Raw genomic sequence first — 24,095 nt, forward strand, 5'->3', positions numbered from 1 at the left:
AAAATATGGAGTAAGAAACTAGTCTTTGTTGTAGTGTAGTCCTGTGAAATAGGTTCAACATGGGTTGGTGGTTGAAGTCTCAAGAGTAACAGGCAGTTACTTCCTCTTTGTGACAGACTGTATTTTCTAAAGATGATTACAACAGTATTTTCCATCGCACATGTATGGGCTTCTGCAGACCCTAACTGTTCTCTCATGCTGAGGTGGGATTTAAGTCCCTCATACTTGGGCAGTCTTGTGAATCACTCATAGCCAATAGAATGTGGCAAAAAGTTACACTGTGCGACTTCCAAGGCTAGGTCAGAAAAGGCGAGAGAGCTTTTGCCTAGCTCACAAGAATACTGGTCTGTAAGACATTAGCAGCTTTGTAAGCATCGGACTAGTCTGAGATCCCCATGCTGAAAGGAAGCCCAAACTGTCTCATTGGGAAAACAGAAGAGGCTAAGTCCAGGAGCTCAGACTTGCTTAGCTGACCCCTTCCTAAATTCCTAACTCATAAAAATTGTGAAAGAGAATAAAATGGTGATTGTTTTAAAATGCTAAGTTTTAGTGTGATTTTGTTATATAGTGATAGGTAACCAGAATACTACTGTCCATTCAATACTACTTTCCCATCCATTCTTTTAAATTCTGTGCTTTTTAAAATATATTGTTGTATGAAGCTTTTGAACAAAGTAGTGGGCAAGAGTTTCTCTGAGTTTGTGACAGAATTATATTCTGTAATCTCCTTCTTTTATATTTTTTTCTATAAAGTAATATGGCCCAAACCTCATACCTGCATATCTTAATGGGCTTTCCTTTTAGAAATACAGATTTTTAAAAATATATACCTTGAAAAAGGCTATAGGTCATGTCATCCTTTTGCATTCAGCCTCTGGCATATTTATATTTCTAAAGCTTGACATTAATGTGTTGCTTCATTTATGAAGATATTGTATCAAACAGGCATTTATTGTCCATTTTACAGTGTTGTGCACAGTAGCAGTAGCAGTGAAATCATAGACAATGAATTTTTAGACTGTACTGCTTTCTGATTGATGTCTTTCTCATTTATACTTCATTTTTCTGAATGTTTTTAGAATATTAGAAATTATTGTTTAGAACAGAGATTGGGAAACTATGTTCTGCCAACTTTCTTCTTGTTTTTCTAAAGTTTTATTGGAACACAGCCACACCCATTCATTTATTTATCATCCACGGCTGCTTTTTTGGTACTGTGGCAGAGCCAAGAAGTTATTGCTGAGATTGTATGGGTTACAAAGTGGAAAATACTTGTTACTTGGCCCTTTACAGAAACCTTTGTCAACTCCTGGTTTAGAGTATTTCTTAATTGATTATCCTTTTTGCTTTTTTAGTCCTTTACTTTTGAGGCAGGGTCTCACTCTGTCACCCAGGCTGGAGAGCAGTGGCATAATTATAGCTAACTGTAATCTCGACCTCCTGGGCTCAAGTGATCCTCCCACTTCAGCCTCCCAAGTAGCTCGAATCACAGGTGTGTACCACTATGCCTGGCTAATTTTTGTATTTTTTTTCAAGATGGGGTGTTGCTTTGTTGCCAAGGCTGGTGTCAAACTCGTGGGCTCAAGCAATCTGCCTCCCTTATCCTCCCAAAGTGCTGGGATTATAGGCATGAGCCACTGCACCCAGCCAGTTCCCCCTTTTAAAGGATATTTGAAGTTATTTTTTCTTTTACTTTTTAAGTCATGCAATCTAATGAATATTAAAAGATTATTTAACTTAACTTTCTATCTGCTGCTTGAATTTTTTTCAGTACTCCTATCATGTGGTCCTCCAGCTGAAAGGGATAGGGATATGATAATGAGATAAGCAAAATTAATTAAAGAAATAATGACAGCTGGGTGTGGTGGCTCAGGCCTGTAAACCCAGCACTTTGGGAGGCCAAGGCGGATAGATCACTTGAAGTCAGGAGTTCAAGACCAGCCTGGCCAACATGGGGAAACCCCATCTCTACTAAAAATACAAAAATTAGCCCAGCCTGCTGGTGGGTGCCTGTAATTCCAGTTACTCGGGAGGCTGAGGCACGAGAATCACTTGAACCTGGGAGGTAGAGGTTGCAGTGTGCCAAGCTCGCGCCACTGCACTCCAGCCTGGGCAACACAGTGAGACTCAGTCTCAAAAAAAAGAATTAATGACAAAGCAGTGTTGGATATGGCCGTGTTAAGCACAGGAATTGTACCTGATTGGGAGTAAAAAAATGAAAACACGGGTGAAATGTTAGTATTATGTTCTTTGTCCATTTGCTCCCCCTTCTGTCTCTCCATTGGTAGGTTTTTGTTTTTTTAAACAATTTTTCGTAGGATAGGGTCTCGCGATGTTGTTGCCCACACTGATCTTGAACTCTGGTCTCAAGTGATTCTCCCGCCTGGGCTCCCAGAGTGCTGGGATTACAGACGTGAGCAACTATGCTCAGCTCCATTGGTAGGTTTTGACTTCGAATTTGTTTACTTGCAGAAGGCACAGAAGAGCCAATTTTAATAGAAAAACAGGTAAATGGTCTGGACTTTCAGGTATAGCTATAGGTGGTAGATTTTTTTAGGTAGCTGTATTGATTGGTTAGATATTCAATTTGAGAATTTCCATTTCAGTACTTAGTTTCCCTAAATAAATTTGTAGCGGCTAAAACATGGAACTAAGTTCTTACAAATAGACCTGTTGTCAGTTACTGGGTTTGTACAATAACTGATGGTACAGAAAGATGCATGCAAGTAGAGCCAGTCTAGACTTGACTGCAGTACTATATTGGGTATTGTACTATATTTTATATTCTGTGCACTTCATTGCTTTGTGAATATGGTGAACATTGTGAACAAGGTAAACAGGTGAGTTTAACTTTTAACCCTAACCTGCTAGACTCAGAGTCCCAGGGATTTCCACTGTGTCTTGACACTGGGTTATCTGAAAAGCTTCTCTAAAGGGCCTACCTTATTTAGCAAGGGGCAGTTTATAAGCTGGGCCTCATTTCATCCAGTATTGAAATGTTTTTACTAAAGATTTAGTTTCATAATAGCTCACTATTCTATGCACTTTATTGCTTTGTGAACATGGTGAACATTTTAAGTTTAAGGCATTTAAGTTCTAATATATATTTTCAAACTTAAGTCATCCATAGGATTACCTTGGTATAGGTATTTGTAGAAACATGTTTGAATTTATTATTGGTCTTAAGCAAGACCCCAAAGCTTCTTGTCTTCTGACCTTACCTTATTACCTCTACTGCCCTGGGTTTTTTTGTTTCTACTATTTCAATAAAGGATACCCACTTTGGGAGGCCGAGGTGGGTGGATCACGAGGTCAACAGATCGAGACCATCCTGGTCAACATGGTGAAACCCCGTCTCTACTAAAAATTACAAAAAAAAATTAGCTGGGCATGGTGGCGCGTGCCTGTAATCCCAGCTACTCAGGAGGCTGAGGCAGGAGAATTGCCTGAACCCAGGGGGCGGAGGTTGCGGTGAGCTGAGATCGCGCCATTGCACTCCAGCCTGGGTAACAAGAGCGAAACTCCGTCTCAAATTAAAAAAAAAAAAAAAGGATACTGTCTAGGTAAGATCTCTCCATGGGTTAGGTAGGGTGGGTTGGAAATGAGTCCACTGATCTTTGATATGTGCTTCTTACCTGAAAATGATGTCTTTTTATTCAAATTGATAGTGTCAATAACTAAATCCACCTAGAAGAAGCGTTCTAAGGTTGACAGTAGACTACTTGTCTTTTCTCCCTCTTGTTGGCTGCCTCTGGAAAACTCTGCTAAACTCTAATTGCCTTTGGATTTTAACTACCTGAATTTTTTTTTTAATGCAAGGTCTCACATATTTATTATTGAACCCAGCCAACCAGTGCCTTCATAGCACATACAGAGAGAAAAAAACATACATTCCCAATAAAACATGTCCAACTGTCTAGATAGTGGTGACATTTTCAGCTCAGTATGGGAACACAGTCATGACCTTGACATAGCATAAATATGTGTGCCATCTCATGTGCAATTCCTTACAGACCCAGTTTGGTTCTTCTCCAATGTCTCATTTTGGAGTTGTACCTGATTTTATTACCAATTTTCATCTAAATCCACTGAGAATGGGACTTTTGCTTTCGTTTCTTGGCCAGGAAATGCTTAATCCTGAAAATCTGGTGAGAAGACATGGTGAGAAGCTGAGGTCAAGCACACAGAATGATGGTAGAGAAAGGAAGAGAGAGCCTGAATTTTTTTAACAGTAAAATTTCTATAATGAGTTGCTCATTGACCCATCAACTTATAATGCAATGATGTGATTTTTAAGGATTCTTCAACAAGAGTTTGTGTTATTTCATATGTTAAAATTTTCTGTGGAGCAGATTCTTGTCTATTGTATGCAGTTAGTAAAAGCTGAGGCTTTGTAGTGAAGGCTGCTCTTGTTTCTTCCTGTTGTGAATCATACAACTTAGAACTTTTTAGGACCTTCCAGATCATCTATTCTAACCCCTTCATTTTTTCTGAACTTTACTTCTAGTGTTGTGCACTCAGTTCTCATTGATGAATTGATTCCTTGACCTTTCTGAAGGACAAGTAAAAACTTTTTGTGCATTCTATAAATGTGGGATTTAGTTAAAAGATTTAGTTCCAGTTTGACTACCCATATATGTGTGCTGAGGGACCTCAGACAAGAAAAGTTATTAAGGAGACTTGTGGAAAATAGTGTATGAAGGCATGAGAGAGAGACAGTTTGTGCTAAATAAATTTTTCTTTCCCTTTCTTCCCTTAACTATATATTTTTCTCATCACTGGTGAATCTTCTTTAAAACTTCATTCTTGGCTAGGCGCTGTGGCTCACGCCTGTAATTCCAGCACTTTGGGAGGTCAAGGCAGACAGATCACCTGAGGTTGGGAGTTTGTGAAACTAGCCTGACCAACATGGAGAAACCCCATCTCTACTAAAGTAAAAATTAGCTGGGCATGGTGGCACATGCCTGTAATCCCTGCTACTCAGGAGGCTGAGGCAGGAGAATCGCTTGAACCCAGGAGGTAGAGGTTGCAGTGAGCCAAGATTGTGCCATTGCACTCTGTGGGCAACAAGAGCAAAACTCCATCTCAAAAACAAACAAACAAAAAAAAGCCTTCATTTTTATTCTACCGGGCTGGCCCATGGAATTTCCTCTCATTTCCTTTCCCCATACCCCGCTTCTTATATACTTGTTCATATTTGTCTTACTGCTTAGCAAGTATCAGAAATAATCAGCTGACATTTTGTTAAACGTTTTAATTAATTTGAGTTGTTTTAAATTCTAATACAGACAAAGGAATTCTCATTTCTTGGCACCAAAAAGCTGCCTTTTTAAGAAACTGGTAAATTTTTTTTGTGCTTTTAAAAAAAGCGAGTAGTCAAATGCAATAGTGAGAAAAAGGGAAAGAGTAGAACAGAATTCAATCTGTAACTGTGAACATTCAGTTGTGGTAACTCACTATCTTCAGACCAGCTTTATACTTTTCTGATTATTGGAATATTCCAATTTCTCAATTTAAATGCTTTATCTATTTAAAAAACTCTTTAATGCAGGTGAAAATGAAAGGATCCTGTCTTTAATTCTTAAAAGTTTCTAAAACTAATGAAACAACATGATTAGCCTTCCATTAATATTAGAGCATTTATTATCATGTTTCAAAAGTGCAGGTTTATATTGGGTAGGCTGTTACCTTAGAAGTTCTCTGTGGTTTTCCACTTGTGGTCATTTCAGGTTCTTTTGGCCCATGAGACCCAGGTGTTCTCCTTTTGCAAATGAGGAAACAGGTTCAGAGTAGTAGTTTTATGTTAGGATCTCATAGCTGCTAAGTGGCGGAGTTTGGACTTGAACTCCTAGCAAGTAAATATATCTTAAGTAGCTTTGTAATATGTTTCTCTTAATGCACTTATAAATGCAAATATATAATTTTTTTTATAGCCACTAGGAAAACCCACTTTGCAAGTAAGCCTAAGTGAATTCATTAAAAGTAATGGTGATATATAGTACTCATCATTTTGCTGGTCTTCAGAAAGATTTCTGCTTCTTTAACTTGAGTCAAAGGAAAAGGTGTGTTTTGAAGAAAATAGCTAGCTACTACTGCTAGGTGATATTTCCTAAAGCAGCTCAAGAACAGTGAAAATAAATGTGAATCACCTTTCACAGTCCTGTTGTCCCCTTCCCCAAGTTCATGGGAATGCTAAGGCTGTGGCTTTTCTCATATTGCAGTGGTGCAGCTACTTTTCAACAGATGATAGGAGCTTGTAGATTCTTGCTGTATAGTAAGAATCTGAACAGGATGGTCTGGAAGGATTGGCAGCATTCCTTTCATGGCTTTTCCTTTTCTAGTTGCTTCTAGTCACTCTGGTAGGACTGTGGAAGATAGGACAGGTCTGAACTTCCCTTAAGAACTCTCATTTTTATTGGCTTTGCCAGTAAGTTTGTAGGGTGAAATGTATTGGTTGGATGGAGAAGCCAAGAATACATTTCTTTTTAAATTAGTACAAGCTTCCTTTGAGCCAGAGGCAGAGTTTAAAAATATTTAGTGCTTGTACAGCAAAAGAAACTATCATCAGAGTAACAGGCAATCTACAGACTGGGAAAAATTTTTGCAATCTGTCCATCTGACAAAGGGCTAATATTCAGAATCTACAAAGAACTTAAACAAATTTACAAGGAAAAAACAACTCCATAAAAAGTGGGCGAAGGATATGAACAGACACTTTTCAAAAGAAGGCATTTATGTAGCCAACAAACAAATGAAAAAAGATCATTGTCACTGGTCATTAGAGAAGTGCAAATCAAAACCACATTGAGATACCATCTCATACCAGTTAGAATGGTGATCATGAAAAAGTCAGGAAACAACAGATACTGGAGAGGATGTGGAGAAAAAGGAATGCTTTTATCCTGTTGGTGAGAGTGTAAATTAGTTCAACCATTGTGGAAGACAGTGTGGCAATTCATCAAGTATCTAGAATTAGAAATACCATTTGACCCAGTAATCAAATTACTAGGTATATATATTTGCCACACAATAAACATACGTGTGCATGTGTCTTTATAATAGAATGTTCACAATAGCAAAGACTTGAACCAACCCAAATGCCCATCAGTAATAGACTGGTTAAAGAAAATGTGGCACATACATACTGTGGAACACTATGCCGCCATAAAAACGGATGAGGTCATGTCCTTTGCAGGAACATGGATGAAGCTGGAAAACATCATTCTCAGCAAAGTAACACAAGAACAGAAAACCAAACACCAAATGTTCTCACTCATAAGTGGGAGTTGAACAATGAGAACACATGGACACTGGGAGGGGAACATCACACACCAGGGCCTGTGTAGTCAGGGGCGCCTTGGGGAGGGATAGCATTAGGAGAAATACCTAATGTAGATGACGGTTTGATGGGTGTAGCAAACCACCATGGCACTTGTATACCTATGCAACAGTCCTGCATGTGCTGTACATGTACCCTAGAATTTAAAGTATAACATTTTAAAAAAAATATTTAGTGCTTGTAAAGGTTTGAGTGGCATTGTGCTAATTTGTGGGAATTGATTTTTTTCTAGGAGGAAAACTGTGTAAGTCATCATAGTAGTATAAAATCGCTTGTTAATAGCTTTAAGTTATTGCCTGAAACTGATAAGAAACCACTTTATTCTACAACTCTCTTAGCAAGCAATCTATTCTGCTAAGCTTGAGGAGAATTGCATTCAGTAAAAGATTTCTGTTATCTGGTAATGATAGATTAGCTGTTGACGCTTTGGTAAGGCAAATGTCTTGATAACTGAAGGAAGTACATTGTTTTGTTTTCTGTTTTTTTTTTAGGGTTGAACTGATCACATATTCAGGCTCTAAATTCTCAATTGTTATAGGGAAAACTGCTTAATATATTTTCCTGTCTTGCATGCATATGTACACCTATGAAAAACTTTCTAGTGCCTGGTACCTAGTAGGTCCTTAATAAATATTTGTTGAATAAATTTTTACATAAAAAAAAATAAAGCTCAAAGAATTAGGTTGCTCTTCTAGGTATGTTCTCAGTATACTATTTAATATATATTAAGTATATAATTGTCATTAATATCTGCTTGTTAAGAAGTATATTTATGCATAATTACTCATTATGTCTTCCATATGAGGTTATTGACAGCAACCTTTTTTTTTTAAGAGATGAGATCTGCTGTGTTGCCCAGGCTGACCTTGGCCTCCCAGGCTCAAGCAGTCCCTCTGCCTCAGCCTTCAGAAGGGACTGTTCATTTGAACTTTAATGCTCTATAGTTTTAATTAGACTTTTTGTCACTGAAATATTGAAATAGAATAGATTATAATGAAGGTAACCATATAATTTATTGTGCAAACTGAGACACTTCTGAGAAAATCAAAATTAAGTGGGAGCAGCATGTATAAACCAGGCTTGTTCCAGGCAAACCAGGACATATGGTCACCTTGTTTGTTTTTATTTTTCAAAGTAAATATTTTATCAAAATATAATAAATTCAGAAAGTCCATATATTCTAACTGGACAGCTTGATGGATTTTTAAAAAGTAAGCTGCCCAGATCAAGAAATAGAAGATCACCAGTATCCCAGAAGTCTTCTTCATGTTCCCTTCTAGTCACTGCGTCTTCTTCCCTGCAAGGTAACCATTGTTTTGACTTTCAGTCATAGATGAGTTTTGCCTAGTTTGAACTTTATATAAATGGCATCATATAGTAGTACACACTTTTTTTATCTGGCCTTACTGGTTCAGTGCTCCCTTTGGGAGATCCCTCCACATTGTGTTTAGCAATCGTTCCTTCATTTTTATTGTTTTTAAATATTTCATCATGTGCATATACCATGGTGTATATGCTATACTATTTCAAGAACACTTGAGTTTATATTGGGCCAACAGAAATGGTGCTGCTATAATCGTACCTGCTCGTTCTTTTGGTGAACATATGTACTCATTTCTGTTGGGTATGTAATTAGGAGTGGAATTACTAGGTCATAGGATGTGAATGTTCAGCTTTAGCAAGCAGTACCACCTTTCCTAAGTATTATATCAACCTGTACTTTCTCCAGCAGTAAGATGTGAGTTCCATTTATTCTGCACCCTTATTCTGAGGTCAATTAATGGTATCACATAGGGGTTTTAACTTGATAACTAATGAAATTGAGCCCCTTTTCATGTGCTAATTGGTCATTTCGATCCTCTTTTTCTTTTTTATGAGTCGGAGTCTTGCTTTGTCAGCAAGGCTGGAGTGCAGTGGCAGGATCTCAGCTCACTGCAACCTGTCGTCTGGGTTCAAGCAGTTCTCCTGCCTCAGCCTCCCAAGTAGCTGGGATTACAGATGTGTGCCACGACATCTGTCTAATTTTTGAATTTTTAGTAGAGACAGGGCTTCACCATATTGGCCAGGCTGTTCTTGAACTCCTGACCTCAGGTAATCTACCTGCCTCAGCTTCCCAAAGTGCTGGGATTACAAGCATGAGCCACTGCGCCTGGCCTGATCCTCTTCTTTAATGTCTATTCATATACTCTCTTTTCTCGTTTGTTCAAGCCTTGCCCATTTTTCTATTGGTTCATCTCTTATTGATTTATAATTTATATATTTACACATTCTACATATTAATGTTTTCATTATATATAAATTACAAATATATTTTATTCTGCTTTGCTGTTTTATTAATGTCTTGGGATAAACTTACTTATAGTGTCATCCAGTTTGTCAGTATTTTCCTTTTTATGTTCTATTTAAGAAATGTCTGCATGAAACTCATGGAAATGGTCCTCTTCTATCATCTTGTAGAAATATAATTGTTTTACCTTTCACGTTTAGATCTCCATTTTATATGAATTTCTGTGTATAGTGTGAGGTAGAGGTCAAAATTTAATTTTTTTATATGGGTAATTGATGCTGCACCATTCTCTTCTTGTCCCAATACCACATTCCTATAGCTTTATAATACATCTCAATATATGATAATGTAAGTTCTCCATCTTTGTTATTCTTTATGTTCTTCCTAGCTAATCTTGGCCTTTTGTATTTCCATAAACAGTTTAAAATTTCAGTTTCCATATTAAAAAAAACAGCTTAATTTTGATTGGGATTATATTGACTTTAAGGATAGTAAGTTGACGTCTTCAGTCTTCCAATCTAGGAATATGTCTCCACTTATTTAAGTGTTGTTTAATTTCTGTCAGGATTTAGTAGGTTTTAGAATAGAGGTCTTATATATCTTTTCTATCCCTTTTCAATTCTTGGAGGTTTTTAAAAAAATGATTTATTGAGATGATATTCACAGAATATAAAATAACGATTTGTCTCAGTCTGTTTTGTGCTGTTATAACAAAATATCTTAGACTAGGTAATCTATAAAGAACAGAAATTTATTTCTCACCATTCCAGAGGCTGGGAAGTTCAAGATCAAAATGTACTGTTAGGTTTAGTTATCTGATGAGAGCTCCTCCCTTCTTCTAAGATGGCACGTTGTTGCTGAATCTTCCAGAAGGGAAGGAATGTTGTGTCCTCACCTGGCAGAAAGAAAGGCAAGAGAGCAAACTAGTCCAATGTTGAGTGAAGCCACTTTTATGAGGGCCTTAATCCCATTAATGAGGAAGGAGCTGTCCTGCCCCTATCACCTCTTAAAGACCTGTCCTCTTAATAGTATCACATTGGCAACACCTGAATTTTGGAGGGGACACATTGAAATCATAGCACCATTACAGCAAGCAATACAGTGGCATTTAGTACATTCAGTGTTGTGCAACTGCCAGCTCTATCTAGTTCCAAAATATTTCATCATTCGAAAGTAAAACTCCTTAAGCAGTTTCTCTATACTCCCTATTCCCTATGCCACAGGCACAGGCAACCACCAGTTTGCATTCTGTCTCTATAGATTTATCTGTTTTTGATATTTCATGTGAAAGAAATCATACACTATATGACCTTTTGTGTCTAATTTCTTTCACATGATATGTTTTTGATGTTCATCCATATTGTAGTAAGTATCAGAACTTTGTTCTTTTTTACAGCTCAGTAGTATTCCATTGTATGTATATACCATAATTTGATTATTCATTTGTTGATTAACATGTGGGCTGTTTGTGTTATTTGGTTATTGTGAGCAGTGCTGCTATAGATGGAATATCCCTAACCCAAAAAATCTAAAATTCAGAATGCTCCAAAATTCAAAACATTTGGCTGGGTGTGGTGGCTCATGCCTATAATCCCAGCACTTTGGGAAGCCAAGGTGAGTGGATCACTTGAGGTCAAGAGTTCAAGACCAGCCTAACCAACATGGAGAAAGCCTCACTTGAACCCAGGAGTTGGAGGTTGCGGTGAGCTGAAATCACGTAACTGCACTCCAGCCTGGGTGATAGAGTGAGACTGTCTCCAAAAAAAAAAAAACCCTTTTAAGTACAACACGCTCAAAGGAAATGCTTATTGGAGCATTTCGGATTTCAGATTAGAGATGTTCAACCAGTAAGTGTAATGCAAATATTCCAGATTTGAAAAAAAAGTCTGAAATGTGAAACACTTCTGGTCCAAAGCATTTCGGATAAGGGATACTTAACCTGTATAAACCTGTGTCAACTTGTTTGAGTACGTGTTTTCAATTCTTTAGTGTGTTTATCTAGGAGTGAAATTGCTGGGTCATGTGATAATTCTGTTTAACTTTTTAAGGAACTGCCAAACGTTTTTCCACAGCAGCTGAGCCATTTTACAGTCCTACCAACAGTGTATGACTGTTCTGATTTCTTAAAGTCTTCACCAACACTTACTTTTTTCTATAATTTTGGTGTTTTATAGTGTTTTAAGTGGTATAATTTTGAGTTTAAAAAATTCACTATTCATTGTTGGTATATAGAAATACATTTTTCCTTCATGTAAACTTTGTATCTGGTGACCTTCTTAAATTTATGTAGGGGTTGTTAATTTTAATAGTCTGTTTATTTATTGGATTTTGTACTTAAACCTGAGTTTCTAATTTCTGAATGCTTTCATATTATTTGTTTCCTTTTTTACTAATTATATTATGGATGCAGCATTTTTGTGAACAACTTGAAGAATATAGGAATTTTAAGTTTTCTTAAAATTTTTCCTTACCTTAATTTCCTTTGTAGTTGGTTCTATTGCTTTTCATTTTGGTCTTTCTTTATTTTGTGTGTGGTTTTTAAATATCTGGTTATCTGTGGTTATTTATTCGTATTTATAATGGAGTAGGGTGGTTGGTTTTGGTACCTGATACTGGCTTCCTCTAGTGTTTGAGGTCTGTTTTCTCAAAAGAGCTTTTCCACAGATGGTATGATTGAGAGCTCTGAATGAGTTTCCTTTAAGTAAGGGCTATCCAAGTTTTTGGCTTCCCTGGGCCACATTGGAAGAAGAATTGTCTTGAGCCACACATAAAATAATACTAACAATAGCTGATGAGCTAAAAAAAAAATCGCAGAAAAATCTAATGATGTTTTAAGAAAGTTTATGCATTTGTGTTGGGCTGCATTCAAAGCCATCCTGGGCCACGGGTTGGACAAGCTTGTATTAAGGGCCAGCAATAGCAAGGCTGAGGACCTAAAATGTATTCTGAGAGCTATAAATGCTTTTTCCTTTTGGTGGTTTTTGTTTGTTCTCTCCTGATCCCCTGCCTCCCCTACCTCCATTTGGGGATGTTTGAAGCAACCCTCAGGCTCAATTCTACTTTTTTTTTTTTTTGGTCCTTATTACCCATGTTGGAAGCTCTTCTCAATCAGATCTGGATACTAAGCCTGGGAGCCAAAGTTTATACAGAAAGTGAGCCTGTCATGAGTAGCTCTGCTGTTCTGCGAGCAATCTTTTAATTACGTTGATTTCCTTATGCTTTAGTCTAGCTTCTTGATCCTGACCTTGGTGTTTTCTACCAGGTTCCATTTAGGGGATTAGTAAAAAGAGTTCTTGCCTCATTACGGTCCTTTCCTGTGCTTGTTTTGCTTGGGTTGCTGTTTCTTCTGCTATGGCTATTCTACCAATTCAGTCTTGTCTATTTCTTCTAGAAGTTCTTCTATCATTTTTTCTTTCTTCTTTTTTGTTTGGCTTGGCTAATGGAGCTATTTTTTCCAGGTTGTTGTGAATATATATATATATTTTAATTATGAAAAATTTAGACATAAATCACATGTATCTACTCCCCAGCTTAAATAAAACATAAATACAATTCAAGATTCTTATTTTCTTCTACTGCCTTTCAGGCATCTGTTAATTTTTTTCCATCTGTATACATTTCTAAACAATACAGAACATTGTTTTGAATGTGTTAGAGCTTTTTGTAGTGACATAATGCAGGAATTCTTCTGCACCTGTTTTTATTTTTCCATTCATTATGGTTCTTTTATTTGTTAATTTTCTTAATATATCTTTTCTGCTGTTTCAGTGGAATTTGGGTAGGGAAGGTCAGTCAGCCCATGTATTTCTTACTCTAGCTTTTTAAAAAGGGAGATTTAAGCACCTTTTGGATATACTGTCACTAAGAGATATGTAATAGAAAGGGCTTGGTGTTACCTCTTCTTGTTACAATTGGTGATGGCAGGCGAATATGACACCTCCAGTGTTATACAAGCTAGGTAATTGAGTCTTGCTGCTGACCTGTATTTGGCGTTATAAATCTCTTTGGAGTCAGAGAAACCATTCAGTTGTGTTTACAGTGTAACTGAGATTGAATGAAGATTTGGGTTCTTATTTCTGGAAGGAACTTTTAGAGATCCTTTCGTACAAATTGTACCAAAGAAACTTAGGTCCAGAGAAGGTGACTGACTTGTCTGAGATGATCCAACGGAAAAACACAGGGTTAAAATAAGCTATAGGTCTCATTATTCTTTCCACTTCACTATAATGAACTGGAGGTTACAGTCCTTGCTTGTTAATGTTTAATTATTTCAACTTTCGCCTGCTTTTTCAAATACTTATTTGAATGCCAAGAGACTTTTAGTATGTAAGAATGAAGGTGAATCCTTAAACTAATGTTTATTTGCCATATTTTTCTTAGGATCAAAATGGTTTCAATCCCAGAATACTATGAAGGCAAGAATGTCCTCCTCACAGGAGCTACTGGTTTTCTAGGGAAGGTGCTTCTGGAAAAGTTGCTGAGATCTTGTCCTAAGGTGAATTCAGTGTATGTTTTGGTGAGGCAGAAAGCTAGACAGACACCACAAGAGCGAGTAGAAGAAATCCTTAGTGGCAAGGTAAGTGTGGAAAATGAGCATTTGGAACAGAGAAAAAAGTGTGTGCTTGTGTGTATAATTATTGTAACCTTCAATAGCTTAGTATATTTCTTCAGTATTCTGAAAATATTAGTTAAAAACAAAATTTAGTAAGTTCCTGCAGAATGGCAAGAAACAGGATATGACTTTTGAGTAACTAGGAGAAAAAAGTTTTCCTCTGTGACTGGCAAAATTGTATAATAAGCTCTAAGCTACCTTTATGGTAGGTATTTAAGGTATATTTTTAGAACATCTGAGGCAGGTTGTTTATAACTACTAAATAGTTTAGTCTTTTGATAATAATAGTAATTAGTAGGTAGTAAGACTACCTAATTCTGTGAGACACTATGCTTTGATAAGCACCACTTACTCCCTGACAACAGTTTTAGGTTGTAGAGAAGTCACATATTCCCATTTGACAGATGATGGTGGGGCCATATAGAATATAAGAATATGTCATACATTTTGAGCCTTTGGAAAAATATTGCTAAGAGAAAATGGAAATGAGCTGGAGTAAAAGTATTTCACAGTCATAAATTTGTGAATTCTCTTAAAATAAATGATTTTATCTGACATTTACTAATAAATAGTAAATTGAATTAGAAAGCCATAAGCTCGGTTTTGTTGCACATAAGGCATATCTCAAGAAGGAATTTCAAGTAGAGCATTTATTTTATAATTAGAATGACACTCATTTGAATATCTACATTCTTATAGGCCTCTTTAAAAAACCCCAAACTGTAGCAAGCCTCATTATAGCAACCAACCAGACTTTTGACCTTGAATGAACTTCACATACCTTTATTATAGTTATTAGCATTTGTTTGACACCATGCAACCTATATTCCTCATTATGTTGGTTTTATTTTTTAATGATGGGATGTGAGATTCTTTCTTAGAAGTTTAAAAATTATTCTTATACTTTTATAAGAATAATTTATACATATATAATTTTACTTATACAAATTAGACTACATTCGTCTTTCTTAATCATTTTTTTCTGATTATTTGCTGAACCCTTCTGGAATCCTTTGCTTCCCTTAAAACTTACAAGGAAGGAGTCATCAGTGGGACTTTAAAACCACAAGGCTTTTTCTAAGTAAAATGCCTGTTTTCTTGCTCTCTCTACCCTTTGGTTACTCAACTTGGCATTTTTATTATGAAGCACTTGTAATTGGTATGTTTTTATTTTTCTCCCAATACTCCTGTCCCCCCAGTGAGGGGTTATTTGTTCTTACTCATTTTTTATTTTTTGGATTATATTTATTGTGCCTACTTAGTCCTGGGTGTTTGACTTATTGTAGGGGATTGAATTCAGGGATAAGTAAGATACATTCCTGGCCTTTTAGACAGTTTTTAAGAGGGAAGAAGGAAGGAAGAGGGAGTATCAGAAGTGTCAGGAGGAAATAGGAACAGTTATTTAAGTTGATGTGCTGGCCAGAATTGAGGGTCTGAGTAAAACGTGAAGAAGACTTGGGCATCTTCTTTGGGGTCTTCAGAGCAGTGCTTCTAAAATTTCTTCCACGCTAAGCCTAAGAAAAGGAATATTTTCTACTTAAAACCTGAAGTTTCATTGAACTCTGATGGTTTAGCCTAAACATACAGTTGTTATTTTCAATATAAAAAAAATTTTGGCCCCAAATATTTGACTAGACTTGATACTCTCTAAAATTGTGTAATTTTTATCTTATACCTTCAGTTACCTCCTGGCATATCCTACCACTTAATTCTAAAGCCATTCATTTTCCATTATGTATAGCATTGCTGGTGAGTCAATAAAAATGAGCCCTTTTTATGTCAAATAGCAGTGAGTGTGCACTTAAAGTTAGTAAGAAATTTTAGGTATTATCTACTCTGAGTTTGAAATAGGAATAAAGAACATAAGGCCAAGAGCATATACCAAATGGGACACTGACTTACAGTAGGGTTTCTCAGCTTCAGCACCATTAACATTTGGGCTGGCTAGTTCTTTGTTCCGGAGGCATGTCCTCTGCATTGTAGGGTCATCAGCAACATTCCTGGCGTCACTCCCTGTTGTAACAACGAAAAATGTTTTTAGACATCACCTAATGTCTGCTGGGGACCAGAATCACCCCTGTTTGAGAACAATGACTTATAGGAGTGTCTCAGGGAACAGAAACTCCATTGGGTAATGAAGATTGATTTAACGAACATTGATCATGGCTGGTTACGGTGGCTCATGCCTGTAATCTCAGCACTTTGAGAGGCCAAGGCTGGTGGATCACTTGAAGCCAGGAGTTTGAGACCAGCCTGGCCAACACGGAGAAACCCCATCTCTACTAAGAAATACAAAATTAGCAAGGTGTGCTGGTGCATGCCTGTGGTCCCAGCTACTCAGGAGGCTGAGGTGGGAGGATCGCTGGAACCTGGGAGGTGGAGGTTGCAGTGAGCTGAGATTGCAGCACTGCACTCCAGCATGGGTGATGAGTGAGACCCTGTCTCAAAAAACAAAATATAAAACGAAGTATTTAATCATGAAGTATATTCAGGAAAGAGAATCAAGAATGTTAAGAAGGTATCAGTAAACGTAGTAAAGTAGAAACTAATTAGGTACTAGTGGGTTAAAACACTGGAAAGGATGGTATTAAGAGATGCCGGCTAGAGAAAAGAAGAGTATCACATTTAAGATTTAGCAAATTTAAGAGCAGCATGGTTATGTCCTGGTGGTAATGGTATAGATAGCTGATATTAAAGGAAATTAAAGGTCATCAGCAATCAAGAGAATGCAGTATGAATTCAACGTGTTAAAAAGTACTTTTTTGGTCATTCCTTAGGTTCCTTTTTCTCTGCTTGCCCCTTAAGGATTGATATTCTTCAAGTTTCTGGTTTAGGTCTTGATATCTTACTAGGTCCAGTGAGTTGGTTACTCAGCCACCCTCTGTTTTATGTGAAATGAATGGATGTCCTTTAAATTATATTTAGTTTTATATAGTTTGTTTGGATCTTGGGTACTCATTATTGCTGTTACCTAGACAAACTCTTTTCTACTCCCGGGGCTTCAGTTACTACCTCTGTGTGGTTAGTAAAATCTACATTGATAGTCTGGCTCTCTCCCCTGAACTCTAGACCCACAAAGCCAGTCACCTCTACTAGACCTGTCTTCTGGGGCGTCTTGTAGGCACTTTACACTCAACATTCACAAGACTGAATTCGTATCTCCAAAACAGCTTCTTTCTCTCCCTGTGTTCCTCAGTCTACTGAATTTATTCACTTAACAAATGTTTAAAGTCTTTATCTTGCCATGCAAGATCTGCTCTCTTGGACTTGTATGCTGAGCAAAATAGATGTGGACCCTATCCTAATGAAGTTTGCATTCCTTATCCCTCAAATCCAGTCATTGGCCAAAATGACTACATCCTGAATGTTATATCCTAAATCTCTCATTGCCATTATTTTGATTCAGACAAAGCAATATCTGGATATGGGTAACCACAAGAGTTTTTAAAATTATGATCATGCTTGTATCACCTCTCTACTTAAAATCAATCAGTAACTCACCATTACTTTCAGATAAAATTCATCTTTTTAATGTGGCTTAAAAGACAAAGTTATCTGGCCTTTCTTATCTCCATCAACTCTAGCCGCTTTTTCCTGCATACTCTTGTATTCCAAGCTGACTGAATTATTTTTGATCTCCCAAGCATATTAATGCCTTCTGATTTCTGATGGGTTATACATGCTACTTCCTCTGCCTAGAAACACTATTCTTCTACTTTGTAATTTCAGGGCCTTCCTCCCTCACTTTGTCCCTAACACACACGCATACCACACACACACATTCTGTTAAATGTCACTTTCTCTGAGAAGGCCAGCTTGTGTGTGGTCTTTCAAAGCTAGGTTAGTTGTTTCTCCTATGCGGCCCCATAACTCTGTTCTCTTATTAAATAGAGCACTATATTTTAATTGTCCATTTACTTGGACCAAAGGCCATTTTCTTGTTTCTTTAGAATCTGGAAGGTGCCTGCCTGGTTCATATTAAATAGCCAGTAAATTTTTGTTTTTTTTAATTAATATAAGAACACATTAATATTCAAGTCATGTGCTAGCAGTGGAAGTAGCAGTAGGAGCTAGCAGTAGAAGTGGGAAGACTGTTATATACTAAAGTCATCTAGGAAGGTGAAAATGAGCCCTGATATATTATATAGACTTCTCAGGTTTAGAATCCTGCTTAAACTGCAAATATGACTTTAAATGGAGAGTCAAAGTGTGATAGAACAGTGACCTGGAAAAAACATCAGTGTTTTTCTGTGACATCTGGGATAAAAAGTTAAACCTGACTCACAATTCAGTGTACCTTTAAACGGTAATCATTTTGTGATCTGATTGTCTAGCAAAATTTATTCCTTTGGGTTCACTTAAAGAAGTTGAATTTTCAGTTTAAGTCCTATAAATGTGATACTTCTGAAGTTTGTTCAGTTTCTAGTTTGCATATTTGCTTACCAACTTTTTCCTTTCACATAATTACTATTTTTTCCTTTTTAAAAATTTGTTCTAAAATTTTAAGTAGAATGTAAATTGTGTTTTTCTCTAATCTGTTGAAAGGGAATAAAATAAAAATGAAGTGAAGTGAAAAATTAAGGTCTGGATTTTAGAAATCTGAATGATCATTTTTAAACATTGTTCTGATGTCTGTATTGCTGAAGTCTATTCTGAGGGGTGATGTAATCTATTCAGCCAGGTCATGGACAGTTCAAATTCAACTCTGTGAACTACCAGCTTTGTGTACTTGACGAACTCCTTAACTGCTCTGAGTCTTAGATTCCTTATCTGCAAAATGGTGATAATAATGTGGGCCTCATAGGGTGTTTTCTGTACAGAATAATAGCAATTAAGAGTAGCAACCTTAGGAACTGCATAGTTTAAGTTTCTAAAAAAGCAGTCATCCTTGGTGGGAAAAAATGGTGATGATGAGTTTTAGAAAATGGAAAAATACTGCCCTAAAATAAATATTTTTCCCCCTTGATAGCTCTTTGACAGATTGAGAGATGAAAATCCAGATTTTAGAGAGAAAATTATAGCAATCAACAGCGAACTCACCCAACCTAAACTGGCTCTCAGTGAAGAAGATAAAGAGGTGATCATAGATTCTACCAATATTATATTCCACTGTGCAGCTACAGTAAGGTTTAATGAAAATTTAAGGTAAGTACAGGTAATTATAATATTTGAACTTAAGTATAGTTATTAAAAGATCTCATTCTAATTCTCTTAAGTTGTGAATGTGATTTGAAACTATTCATCATATGTTAATTGTGGCTTTCAGTGTCCTACAGAGTGTTAAAAAATTTTTCTTCCTCTTGCTATCAGTTTAAAAACCCTGGATAACTAATACATATTTATTAGAAGAAGTTGCCATGAATTTAAATATGCAACAGGGGAGAAGCAAAAAATGGAGTAGAAGAAAGCTTAGTCTTAACAACTAATGGTGTTTGTCTTCTCTTCCTTCAGAAGCCTATACCCCAACAGTTTTATTCTTCTAATCCACATCATACCCATCTGAAAATAAACAAAATTAGGCTCATTTTTTACAGGATAAGGAAAATTGCTTATAAATTTAAATCACACCTTTTTATTTTCAAACTTTTGTGGTAGTGCAAGGTATGTTGGAGATAAATTTAATTTAAAAAATAATTTGGACTTCTTTCAAAATATCTGTTGCAAGAAAAAGTTAAGACTGTAAATGTCCCTTGTTCTTAAAAAATCTAATGAATACGCATTTCAAATAATGGTTCTGAATTCAGAGCATTCTTTTCGACAGTCTGTCCAAAAATACAGTTTTTATAATGTTACTTTTAATTGTATGGTCTCATGCCAATTACAATGGTACAGACTTGTTATAGGTTTCAAAGCTACTTGAAAGCCTTCTCTTTAAAATGTTTTAAAGTTAAATGACTAAAAGGAGGAAATTGAATGTTCCAACAAAGAAATAAATATTTGAGATGATGGATGTGCTAGTTATCCTAATCTAATTACTATACATTATATGAATTGAAACACCACTGTGTATCTCATAAATATGTACAGTTATGATATGTCAATTTAAAAAATAAAATACATTTTTTAAAGTTTAAAAAATGGAGTTCTGAGGCTGAGGTAGGAGGATCACTTGAAGCCAGCCTCGGCAACATAGTAAGACCCTGTCTCCACAAACAAAAAAATTTAATTAAGAATAAAAAATTAAGTTCTGAATACAAAAATATGATATTATTCACCATATTGTCTTTAATATGGAAGTATAAACATCAGTCAGCATTATATCAGGTGACAGTTCGTTCAGTGCCAAAGTATTACAGTATATTTTGCCTATATTCCAGGTGAGTTCACTATAATAGTCCTTTAGATCTCTACAGCCATCCTTTGTGGGTTTTCAAGATATTTTCTCATTAATTATTTTATTCCATGGTCACTTTACCCACTATAATATTATAGACAAATCCATTATACACTTGAGGACGCTGAGGCAGCATTGTAATGGAAGGGCTGTGAGCTTTGGAATTACATATGTTAGTTCTAATCTTGACCATATCATTTACTTACTGGTGAGTTTGTGTAGGTTATTAACCTCCTTAAGCCTCAGCTTCCTGATATGTAAAATCAAAGTAACATTTCTCAAAAGATGATTATTTTTTCCTTCAGGAAATTTTAGTGATGTCTCAGTTCCTGTCCATTGCAGGAAATCTGAATCTGTAGCAGTTGCTTTATTTTTTAGCTCTTTCTATGCAGTGGACAGGTAAAATATTGTGCAGCCAGTATGTGTTAATGATTCAGAGGTGATAAAGAATATTATTAAGACTATAGTATGATCTTATTCTCATAAAATATATGCATAGATGTATTTATATACATGTCTTTTTATATTTGCTGATACATTTATCTTTGGATGGTGCAGATACAGGTAGGTTTATAGTCTTACCTGTATATTATTTTTTCTACTATGAACATATATTAATCTTCAAATAAAGCTGTATACAATGGGACTTTTAAAAATTATTTTTAAAAACACCTACAAAAGTTACTTTTAAAAATAATTTTTAAAAGTAACACCTATAAGAAATCTTAAAGGGACTGATACCCTCATCAACTAACAGAACTCCTTGTTTTTTACATTTAAAGTTTTCCTCGTGTGTATATATATTTGCATATAGGTCTAACAATTTGTTTTTAAGTAGCATTTCCAAGATTGTTAATGTGGTCTTTAATTTTTAGTTAGTGCTTTATCTTTTCCTAAAGAAAAGATAGTGTGAAATGGTCAGTAAAATAGATTCTTGTTTCCCTGTAGTTCTGGCTTTTATTATTTCCTTCATAGACAAAAGAAAGAGTTCACACAGCTTTATGAAGCTTAGCATGTTTTCATGAAAACCGTATGTAGATATTGGCTAATGGTGGACTAGTCCTCATTGACTTAATGGGAGAAATTACATGCTTTGAAATGTGAACAGGCAACATTGATTAGGGTACAACTCATAAAGGGAAGCTTTACAAGGAGGATCAAAGTAAAGTACTTTCAGGGAACTTGTCTCTCTTTCTGTCACCATAGGGTAAGCAAGGCTACCATTAATGAAAAGACATCTTCTCATTATTATTTTCTTCTTTTCCTAGAGATGCTATAGCAGAAGGCATCTTACATATTACATTGTTCTTCTCTTCCATTGTCAAGGCATTTATGTTCACTGACCTAGCCCTTGTCATTACATTGAAATTATTCTGGGAAGCATCCAAGTGGTGATAGGACATTGGGTTTGCATCAGAGATTCTATAATATTCCAGATAGACATAGAACAGCTTTTTATGAAAGAATTACTTTTTTTTTTAAGTAGGGTAACACCTTTATTGCCCAGGCTGGAGTGCTGTGGTACAACCATGGCTCACTGCAACCTCGACCTCGTGGGTTCAAGTTATCCTTTCACCTCAGCCTCCCTAGTAGCTGGGACTGCAGGCGTATGCCAACACACTTGGCTAATTTTTATATTTTTTGTAGAGACAGATAATAATTACTCTTTATAACTGCTTGTTAAGTTAACCCACAAATAAAAAATGGCACGAAGCTTTTACTGTTGGGGGGTAAGTTTTCAGATATTACTACAGCATTAAGCCCAATACCTCCGGAGAGAAACCAGCATAAATTGCACACAGATCTTATTTGTAAAGTGCATGTAGTCTAGAGGAGATAGGATATGCAAAATAACCATAATATAGGATAGAAAATAAGGATTTATCAAGGAGCATACATTAAATGCTATGGGAGTTGAGAGAAGGTAGATAGAGCTCACTTATTTTCAAATGTGGTGGTTCCTAAATCTTGAGACAGGAGAAAAATAGATATCAGGCTTAGGATTCATGAGGAAATACAAAAAGTGTGGGGAGGTCTGGGCGTGGTGGCTCACGCCTGTAATCCCAGCACTTCGGAAGGCGGAGGCAGGCAGATCATCTGAGGTCAGGAGTTCAAGATCAGCCTGGCCAACATGGTGAAACCCTGTCTCTACTAATAATACAAAAATTAGCTGGGCATGTAGCACACACCTGTAATCCCAGCTGCTCGGGAGACTGAGGCAGGAGAATCACTTGAACCTGGGAGGTGGAGGTTGCAGTGACCAAAGAAGGCACCATTGCACTCCAGTCTGGATGACAGAGCAAGACTCCATCTCAGAAAGAAAGAAAAAAGTGAGGGTAGAAGTGAAGATAATAAATGGAGTGACTTAAGTTGTTGATCATGGGGTCTGTTATAAGGGAAGGTACTACTAAGGGAATTGCAAGTTAGACAGAGTCAATAAAGTTGAGAGTAATGAAGAGGTGAGAAACTGGAGACCATGAGGACAAAAACTAGGCTGAAGGAGAGAGGTGAGTGGGCAGATGGTATGGTTCATAGTATAAAATTTTTGAAATAGAGCAATTCAGTGTGATAAGACCCAAGGTATGAATATGAAAGATTTTCAGAAAGAAATAGAAGTTAAGATTGATGCTTAGAAAAGATCAAGAAACTATTGAGTTTGTTGGACATTGATTATCAAACTTTGGAATGTATTATGAATCTTAAGAATTACTGGAAAATGTGTTAAAATGCATGTTCCTAGATTGCAATTGCCAATTTTTGACCTTTTAATTTTAGAATCATACTCCAGAGTTCTTGTTTTTAGCAAGAGCCTTAGGTGTGATTTAGTCACTGCTGGACCTTGTTTTGCCCCTTTAGAACCATTGCTGTCAGAATCAGCTTTGGAGACATTTTTAAAATTACAGATGACTGAGTCCCCTACCCTAAGATTGACTTATTGTTCCCTAAACATCTGTGTCTATATTTTCATTAAGGTTAAAAAAAATGGTGGTTGTGGTGATGAGATCTCATCTAGACAGTATTTTCTTAGGAGCAAGAGGGTGGAAAAGAGACTTGTGTCAAAATGGCCTAGAGAACTTATTTAAAATATAGTTTTCCAGACCTCATTTCATGTGTTAAAAGTGTCTGAGGATGAGGTTCAGGAGTCTGCATTTTTAATAAACTCCCAGGTGTATGTTATGCCAAGTACGAGAACCCTGGTTTAAGGTCTGTAGAAGTATTATCAACATAGATTTTGAATAACCTAAGCTGTCTGTAGAAGAAAGATGAACAAGAAAATTTATTGGCACTTCAGGTCATTGAGCTTTTTTCCTTTTCAAATTTTTTTTGAAGTGATTTCCATGTCTACATTTAGTGAAGGTAGATTCTAATTATAAAGACTTTCTCCTTTTGCACCCCTCTCCCAAAAGCCTCTCTTATTGAAGATGCATTTATGACTCCATATAGCCAAAACAACAATGAGAACATTATTTTTGTTTAGTACTATATGACTTCTAATATAACATGTCAGAGTCTCAGTTTGAAG

General features: G+C 36.3%; 1 protein-coding gene across 2 annotated transcripts in view; it reads left to right on the forward strand.

Annotated features, from left to right (window-relative positions):
• FAR1 (fatty acyl-CoA reductase 1) overlaps positions 1–24,095 on the forward strand; it is a 63,330-nt gene that overhangs the window by 12,011 nt on the left and 27,224 nt on the right. For both annotated transcript variants that reach the window (XM_002755074.7, XM_035265885.3), the window contains exons 2-3: positions 14,007–14,202; positions 19,208–19,383. In XM_002755074.7, the coding sequence (XP_002755120.1) occupies positions 14,014–14,202; positions 19,208–19,383 (365 nt within the window). In that variant the 5' untranslated portion in view covers positions 14,007–14,013. The remainder of the gene's footprint in view (positions 1–14,006; positions 14,203–19,207; positions 19,384–24,095) is intronic.

Source organism: Callithrix jacchus, chromosome 10, assembly GCF_049354715.1.
Source record: "Callithrix jacchus isolate 240 chromosome 10, calJac240_pri, whole genome shotgun sequence".
Lineage (NCBI taxonomy): Eukaryota > Metazoa > Chordata > Mammalia > Primates > Cebidae > Callithrix > Callithrix jacchus.